The 9,234-nt window shown below is 47.6% G+C and overlaps 1 protein-coding gene and 1 pseudogene across 1 annotated transcript; one reads left to right on the top strand and one right to left on the bottom strand.

Moving 5' to 3' along the window:
* Positions 1–4,841, top strand: LOC115839436 (olfactory receptor 10Z1-like; annotated as a pseudogene).
* Positions 4,842–8,349: 3,508 nt separating this feature from the next.
* OR5P2 (olfactory receptor family 5 subfamily P member 2) lies at positions 8,350–9,234 on the bottom strand. The gene has a single exon (XM_030831094.2). The coding sequence runs from the start codon at positions 9,232–9,234 to the stop codon at positions 8,350–8,352; it is 885 nt and encodes a 294-aa protein (XP_030686954.2).

The following is a 9,234-nucleotide window of genomic DNA, read 5'->3' as shown; positions in this document are numbered from 1 at the left end:
CACAACCTTCACATCCCCATGTAGTTTCTCCTCTGTGGTCTCTCCTTTTCAGAAACCTGTACCACTATGGTCATCATCCCCCACGTATTGGTGGACTTGCTATCAGACAGTAAGACCATTTCTCTTCTTGAGTGTGCCACACAGATGTTTTTCTTCTTTGGCTTGGCAGGCAATAACTGCTTCATCATGGCTGCCATGTCCTATGACCGTTACACTGCTATTCACAACCCACTGCACTACTCCATCCTGATGACCCATAAGATCTGCTTTCAGCGGATGATGGCCGCTTGGGTGGCTGGGTTCCTGGTTTCTGTGTGCACTGTCCTCATAGTATTCAACTTGTCTTTCTGTGACTCCAACACCTTCCACACTTCTTTTGCGACATCTCACCTGTGGTCTGCCTTGCCTGTGACTATACTCCCTAGCATGAAACGGCTATTTTTCTGTTCTCTGCCATTGTGTTGGTGGGCGGCTTTATTTTCATTATGATTTCCTGTGTCTTCACTGGGTCCATAGTTATGAGGATACCCTCTGCCCAGGGGAGGTATAAGGCCTTCTCCACTTGCTCCTTCCACCTCACTGTAGTGTGCATACACTATTGGATTTGCTCGCTATGTCTATTTGAGGCCCAAGCACAGCAACTCATTCCCTGAAGATATGCTGATGGCTGTGACACATACGGTGCCAACACCTCTGCTTAATCCCATTGCTTCTTTTGAACTTCAGTGATTATATTTTTCAGATCTAGAAATTCCCCTTGGTTATACTTCATAATTCTATTTCTTTGCTGTAACTTTTCTATTTCAAAGAAATAGAATTTCAATGATTGCTCATTGAAGCATTTGTTTGATGTCTGCCTTAAAATCCTTACCAGATAATTTCAACATCCTTTTCATCTTGATCTACACATATATTGTCTTTTCTCATTGAATTGTAATTTTTCTGGTTCTCGGTATGACAGCGATTTTTACTGCAGCAGAGACATTTAGGATATTTTGAGACTCTGGATCAGATTCAATCCTTTTTTAGGAGGATGGCCCCTGTCACTGCAACTACTAGGTGTATGTGTATCTCTTCAGCTTCCTGCTGAGCACTAGTGACACAGCTCTGGGAAAATGGAGTGCTGACACCCACTGCCTCCTTGCAGATGAACGAGATGCAAATGCAGCTCCCGCCACCACCTTGTCATCTCCTTCCCAGTTATAGTGTGATGCCAATTAGCACACCTCCTTTCTTCCAAGTAAGGTCAGTTCCTTGTTGGGTTCCACTGCCACTAGGGAGGGGAGACCTGCAGAGCTGGCTCACACTGCTCTGTTGTTGCAGGTGGAGGTGGAAGCTCAGGTCTCCACTGGACCCCTACTCACAAGGGGGGTGCGGTTACAGGGGAGCAGAGTACCAACTAGTACCACCTCACACTTCCTCATTGTCTCATTGCTGCCAGATGACAGAGGAGGTTCATTTCCCTGCTGGACCCCACTGACAATACCCTGGCAGGAGAATCAAAGGGTGGGTGGGGTGAAGAATACCTCCCTGCTTGGCCCCAATGAATCCTGCCAGTGGGAGACAGGTACGATTTTTCCACTGGTATTTGTCTGGAGTAAGACAGGTATTGCAAAAATGTTTTCTATTCTGTTAAGGTCACCCTCTTCCCAGTTCTTTGGCTAGCAAGAACAGACTTTTCTTAAAGCTGTTTTTGGTCTGTGTCTCTTGATGGTTCTGAGTTAGAGGTTCGTGCAGCAATCCGTACAGGATATATGGAAGCCATAAGAAAATGCAGGGACTCAGCACTATGTGATTTCCTCAGGTCCAAAGTCCTTAGGGGTTTGCCTTCTTCTCTGTCCCGTTTAGAATCTTCCTATGCTTGTTTGTTGCTTCATCTAGGCATGTTTTTAGTAATAAGAGGGAGGACCTGAAGGGTATGGAGCAACTTCATCTTCAATGAAACCAGAAGTCTATGCCTTCAAACATTTAACAATATTTTTCCTGCTTCTTATTTACTTTGTGACAGAAAGTTGATCTAATACAAGTTTGCCTGACATATCCAGATGTAGGAGTCTGCATACTTACTCTGAACAGAAAGGGCTGGCTAGAAAGAAATGTGTCACAGACAAATGAAAGTCCTCAGGTGGTGAAGTATGAAAGAGCCCCTCATTCTGCCCCTCCACAGAGAGGATGTGCCTTAAAAGAAGTCAGAGTATTAAGAGGATATTTGTGACCTTGAACTTTTGCTTAACCTTTATATGCCTCAGTTACATCTTCTGTAAAGTACGAATTACAATACACCTTCTGGGGTTATTCTGAGGATTAATTGGGTCACTACTTGTAATTACTGGGAACAGTAACTGGAAGGTAGTAAACTATCTCCTATTGTTAGCTCCTTTGCTAATTCTCTTGCTACTGCTACTACTACTCTTACTAACATTTGACTTGTACATGTTCTAACTCTCCAACCATTCCAAGGCATAAGGGACACATTATTCAGCAGAGAGTGATTACATAGCTTTTACTAAACCAGGCTGAGATGCTATTTACCAATCTGAGTTAAACAGTGTCATGGCAGTGGTGTTAACTGTGGTGAGCATGGGTTTGTGTAAAAGCCTATCACAGGTGTAGCAGGATCTGACACAAACGTTCCACCACTTGAATCAGGCTGACATTCAACAGATTCAAAGGCCGCCAAGTCAGTGGTTCATGCTAGAGCAAATCCTTCATACATCCACTCATTTATTAATTTTTCATTCATACGTTTTAAATATACATTTATGCTTACTGTGTTGCAGGAAGTGTGTAAAAATTAGACACACAGGAAAAGAAAGACATTAAATGTGTCTATATGAAGAGCCCAGCATTCTGGAGAAAACAAATACTGAATCTGTAGTTGCAAGTGCACTGAGTATTCTGAAAAATAATATGTGTGTAGGGAGGGTGTCTACGGGGGATAACAGGTGTACTTAATTTGGTCTGGCGCCTGAAGAAGGCTTCCAAGAGGATGGGAAACAACACTTAAGTGCATACATATAGCATAAGTTGGTGTTACAAAGGTGAGAGGGAAAATGCATTCAGGCAGAGGTACTGCATGTGAAAGTGTCCTAAGGTGGCAAAGAATATGGACATACTGTGGTTTTAAAAGAATACCAATGATACCTAGAGTTCGAATGTTTGGGGAATGAGGGAAGAGTGCTGAGAGATAGAAATATAATAGGGACACATTCAGGACTTTGTAAACATGTAAAGAATTGTTGCCTTTATTCAAAGTCTGGGGGATATTAACAAAGGAATTAATCTATTCAGATTTTTTTGTTTGTTTTGTTTTGTTTATTTAAGACCCATTTATTCTCTAGTTCTGCCCACATGGAGACACCCTCCTTGAAAAGGCGTCCCTTCACTTTAACACCTTGTACTGAAAACACGTGTTCCGAGGTTTCAACTATGAGATCCACATTCTTAAAGCACTTTTTTTTTTTTTTTTTTTTTTTTTGCCGTACGTGGGCCTCTCACTGTTGTGGCCTCTCCCGTTGTGGAGCACAGGCTCCGGATACGCAGGCTCAGCGGCCATGGCTCACGGGCCCAGCCGTTCCGCGGCATGTGGGATCCGCCCAGACCGGGGCATGAACCCGTGTCCCCTGCATCGGCAGGCAGACTCGCAACCACTGCGCCACCAGGGAAGCCCTAAAGCACTAATTCTTAAACCTCATCTAGATTTCTCCCCTTGGATGGGGGGAGAGGGCCCAAACACAGCGAAGAACCCCTCAGGACTGTGAGCTCTGCTCGCGCAGAAGACCTTGCAGCTGCCCTGACCACCCAGCTGGAGCCAGGATTAGGGACCTGAGAAGAGGGGCGCCTACTGGGCTGCCGCCAGCGCCACCGCCCCCAGCTCCTGTCCTCTTCACTGGCTTGCTGCCACCTCTAGTTTCCCTGGAGTTTGGGGATTCCAGGCGGTCTCTGCTCACACTTCTGTATCACGCCTGCTGCCTCAGCACTGCTGATCCACACCAAGGGGGAAAAAAAGCACACAGAACTGCTTTTCAACACACCAACGTTCCACACAAAAGTTATTTTATAAGACTGCGGGCTCTTTTTTCATCAGAGGACATTCCCAAGGCCATGACTTCCCCAGGCTCCCCACTGCCCTTGTAGGCACACTAGACATGCGTGGCCGCCATGCTGAGTCGGGCACCCCCCACCCCTCCACTCAGGCGCACTCTCCTGGAGGACTGAGGGCGGTGCCCTGGGCAGCAGGATCTGTCCTGAAGCCAGGAGTGACAAGAGCCACACCCGCAGGTCGTTTCCACTGACCAGCCGCCCAGGACAGAGCTGGGCCCACGGACCTTTGTCTGGATTGTGTTGGCTGGTCCTTCTTGCCTAGGTTCACAGGCCAACAGCCAGTGTCCTTCCTTCCCTGCTCATCACTGCACCAGCGGCTCACTCCTACCCTCTGCCCTCACGCGCCTGGCAACCTCGTGTTCGGGGCCAGCCAAGAACTGAGACCCCAGCAGGCCCCTAGTCCCCAGCAGGCAAACTCCCCATTAAACTACTGCTGCCTAGCCTTGTTCTCGAGGCTTCAGAGCCGGGAAAGAGCGGAGAGCATAGCAAGCCGCAGCGCCCCCAGCCCCGGACCCGCGATGCTCCGCGGAGGCGTCGGAACCTCCCACTCTGCGCTCGCCTGTCCCGTGGACCCGGGCGCATCTCCGACCACCGCGACCCAGGACGGAGGCACGGGGCGCGGGGCTCGGCCGGCGGCGGGCGCTGGAGTGGGGGGGGGACCCGGGCTCCGGCTCCAAGGCCGCGCGGACCCGCCAGGCCCACCTCCGTCCCCGCCGCCCGGAAAGCAACCTATTTAGATTTATGCCATGGTTGGTATATGGAGAATGAGTTGTAAGACAGTAAGAGAGGGGAGAGGAAAGCTGGTTAGAGTTCTATTAGCTAGGATTCTCCAGAGAAACAGAACCACTATAATGTTGTTGTTGTTTTTATTTTAAAGGAATTGGCTCACACATTTATGGGAGCCGGCAATTCCAAAATGCACAGGGCAGCCCAGGAGATTGGAACTTCCAGTAAGAGTTGATGTCACAGTTTTGAGTCCAAAGGCATCCTGGAGACAGAATCCTTCTTTTTAAGGGGACTTAAGTCTTTTCTCCTAAGGCTTTCAACTGATTGGATGAGGGCCACCCACATTATGGACAGTAATCTGCTTTATTCAAAGTCTACCGATTTAAATGTTAATCACATCTTAAAAAAACACCTTCGCAGCAACATCCAGACTCATGTTTGACCAAACACCTGGTCACTGTGGCCTAGCCAAATTGACACATAAAATCAAATATTACAGGAGTACTACTGTAAAATAAATATATAAGGTGGTAGCTGGGGAAAAAAAGTGCTGACAATGAAAATGAAGAGCAATGGGAGATATATATTGTACTCAGAATGTACAAGACTTTGTCACTGAGTGCAAACATGTGGAGGGAGAAAACTAAATTACCCTCAGGTTTCTAATCAATATGTTGATTGAACGATGGTGCCTCTTATTAGGCTATGGAACACTGGAGGGGAGCAAGTTGCCGGTGGAAGGAGATAATTACTTTAGACAATTCGTGCTTGAGACTCAATAGACAAAAATATTTTTGTCTAAAGCACTAAATACAGGACAGGGAAACAGAAATAAATATGGTAGTCATCAGTGTATACAGATAAATTAAACTTCACAGGGGAAACACAATCTAGTCCCCTCAATCTTCCTTAACAGGCTGCGTCTGACCACGAAAAATCACTTAAAGAGCTTGTTTACTCACTCCCTAGGAATTCAGGAACCCTGCTTATTTCCACAGAGAAGTCACCAGTTTTGACCTGACATAAGCATTCACAGCTGGTTTGGTCAGGGGCATCTCATCCCGTTCTTTTATGAAGTCTCCTGTAACTAGGCTAGAGCCAGACTAGGAACACAGGCCAGCATTTATGCGTCCAAAAAGCCCATCATCTACAGATAACCATGCAAAAAGAAGGTGTCCAGTAATTTTACTGTCTGGTTCCACTTGGTCATCTCCCCTCAGAATGTACTCAGTCATAACTATAATTATCACACTCATTCCAGGACAAGCTGCTGTTGAAATGGACAGTCTCAAAAGTTTGGAGATCCAAAAACCTTAACTTATAGCAGAGTACAACTTTGGAAAAGATGTGAATAAAATTTTATAGAATTTTCTGCAGATTATTTTTTCATGTTAACCAATTTGTGTTACTAATAATTAAATTTCATTTTATTAATGGTAGCTCACTATGGGCTTCTAATTTACTTTCTCATATCAGAAAATCTAACCTGACCTTTACTAAGAGCCTTCCCATTGTCTAATAACATACAGACCAATATATTTCGACCACAGACACTCTCTGTCCTTTTATTGTTATTTTATGGTCTATCATTAGATCAAATACTAAAAAAATTACAAATTAATTAAGAAAATATTTTTCTAGCAAGCTCTCTCTTTACTCCCAAGCTGAGGTGAGCAGGTGAAGCTAGACTAAGCACAAAGGAAAAACAAAGCAGTCTTCATCGAATGGGAAGAGGCGATTTTAAAGGTCATTGCAAGATTAGGGAGAGTGGCCAAGACGTCGGAGTACAAGGACACTGAGCTCACCTCCTCTAGGGAGCACACCAAAATCACAACTATATGCACAACAACCATCGATGAAAAAGACTGGAACCTACCAGAAAAGATCTTCTACAACTAAATATACAAAGAAGGAACCACAAAAAAACAGGTGAAAAGGGCGGACTCGCGATATAATCAAACCCTATTACCCCCGGGTGGGCGACCCTCAGACTGGAGAATAATTATAGTGCAGAGGTCCTCCCACAGGAGCGAGAGTTCTGAGCCCCACGTCAGGCCCCCAGCCCAGGCGGGGGTTCAGCACCATGAAGACGACCCCCAGAGCATTTGGCATGGAAGGCCAGTGGGGCTTAACTGCAGGAGCCCCTCAGGACCGGGGGAAATAGACACTCCACTTAGAGGGCGCACACAAAGTCCCACGCACACCTGGGCAAAAGCAATAATTTGATAGGCGCCTGGGCCAGACCTACCTGCCGGTCTTGGAGCGTCTCCCGGAGAGGCAGGGGGCATGGCTGCGGCTCGCCCTGGGGACAAAGTCACTGGCAGCAGCCTTCCTCAGGAGCTACTTCTGCTGCGTGGACGCCGCTGCAGGCGGGCGCCATTTTTAAAGTCTTCCTCCAGCTCATTAGCCCAACAGCCTGCAGGTGCCGGCGCTGGGACGCCTCAGGCCAAGCAGCTAACTGGGCGAGGACACAGCCCCAGCCTTCTGCAGACAGGCTGCCTAAAGACTAAAGAGCCCACAGCTGCCTTTAGACGCAGCCCTAGACAAGGCCCTGCCCACCAGAGGGCCAAACCCCAGCTCTACCCACCAGGGGACAGACACCAGCAAGTCCCACCAGGAAGCCTGCCTCTAGACCAACCTCACCCACCAGGGGGGAAACACCAGAAGTACACACCAGAACGGAGGCCAGACCCTACCCTGGGACCAGCTGGGCCCTGGCCCCGCCCACTAGCAGGCCAATGCAACCTTCAGGACCTCCCGGACCCCATACCCAACTGTGTCAGGAACCAGCCCCCACACCGATGATCTGAAACGAGCTCCAGGGTCTCTGAGCCCTGCAGCCAGCTCCAGGAATCAGCTCTTCCTGCCAGTATCTGGCGCTAACCCCAGGACTTATCTTCAACTGCCAGTGGGTGGGCAGCAGCCTCAGAATCTTTGGGGCCCTGACTCCACCCACCACTAGCCAGCATGAGTCCCGGGACCCCCTAGAGTTCTGCAACCAGCCACCTCGTGACCAGGGCCCACTAAGCAGCAGCCAGCAGCATCCGCACGAGGGAGGGCCTGGCAACCAGCCAGACTAGGAGCCAACCAAGCCCACCAGACCAGCCACACAGTCAACCCGCCACAACAGAAGGACCCATGCAGCCCTCTTAGGGGGAACCCCTAGAACCTACAGCTTGGGTGATGAGAGGGGAGTGCACTGCTGGGATGCACAGGATGCCTCCTACAGAGGGCCACTTCTCCAAGGTTGAGAAACATAACTAACCTACCACAGATATAAAAATACAAATAGCAACTTAGAAAAAACGAGGCTGCAGAGGAACATGTTCCAGAAAAAGGAACAAGGTAAAACCCCAGAAGAACTAAGAGGTATGGAGATAGGCAATCTACCTGAGAAAGAGTTCAGAGTAGTGATCGTAAAGATGATCAAAGAACTTAGGAGGAGAATGGATGCACAGATCGAGAAGTTAAGTTTTTAACAAAGCTCTCTCTTCAGAGCCTCATTAATCTCACTGTTTCTCAGGCTGTAGATGAGGGGTTCAACATGGGGATCACCACCGTGTAGAACACACACACCACCTTGTTCTGATCAGTGGAGAAGCTGGACTTGGGCATCACATAAATGAATGTGATGGCCCCATAGAACAGAGTGACTGCTGTGAGGTGAGACGTGCAGGTGGAGAAGGCCTTGTGGTGCCCCTCGGTGGAGCGCATCTTCAGAATGGTGATAAGGATGTAGATGTAGGAGATGGCTATGACAATCACCGTGACCACAATGATGGAGCCAGCTGTAAATGAGGGGACAACTGCGGGGATACTGATATCAGAACAGGAGAGTTCAACCAAAGGAGCAAAATCACAGAAAACATGATTGACTCGATTTGGTCCACAGAAAAGTAAATAATAGAAGCAAATAGTAAAAGAGCAAGCATTGAGAAAACCACCTACATAAGCCACTGTGAGTAACTGAACATAAACTCGTGTGGACATTTTGGTGGAATAAAGCAGTGGGCTGCAGATTGCCACGAAGCGATCATATGCCATGGCAGCCAGAAGGAAGCACTCAGTTGACCCAAAGAAAACAACTGAACCAAGTTGAATGGCACATCCAAGATAGGAGATGGTATTTCTCTCCACCAGGAAATTTGCAAGCATATTGGGTGTAACAGAAGATGAATAGCCTATGTCAGCAAAGGCCAGGTGGCTCAGAAAAAAATACATAGGATGATGGAGCTGAGAAGAGATTCTGATAAGAATGACTGTGCTGAGATTGCCACATATGGTCACCAGGTAGATACAAAGGATGATCGTGAAGAGGATGACTCGAAGAATTGGATCATTTGTTAAGCCCAGTAAAATGAACCCTGTCATTGCAGTATTGTTCCAATGCCCCTGGGAATCCAT

Source organism: Globicephala melas, chromosome 8 (assembly GCF_963455315.2).
Source record: "Globicephala melas chromosome 8, mGloMel1.2, whole genome shotgun sequence".
NCBI classification, from domain to species: domain Eukaryota; kingdom Metazoa; phylum Chordata; class Mammalia; order Artiodactyla; family Delphinidae; genus Globicephala; species Globicephala melas.
The sequence above is the reverse complement of the archived record's forward strand: the minus strand, read 5'-3'. Positions and strand labels throughout refer to the sequence as shown.

Coding starts and splice junctions, on each gene's coding strand:
- OR5P2 (XM_030831094.2), bottom strand. CDS start 9,234: ATGGATTCCCAGGGGCATTGGAACAATACTGCAATGACAGGGTTCATT.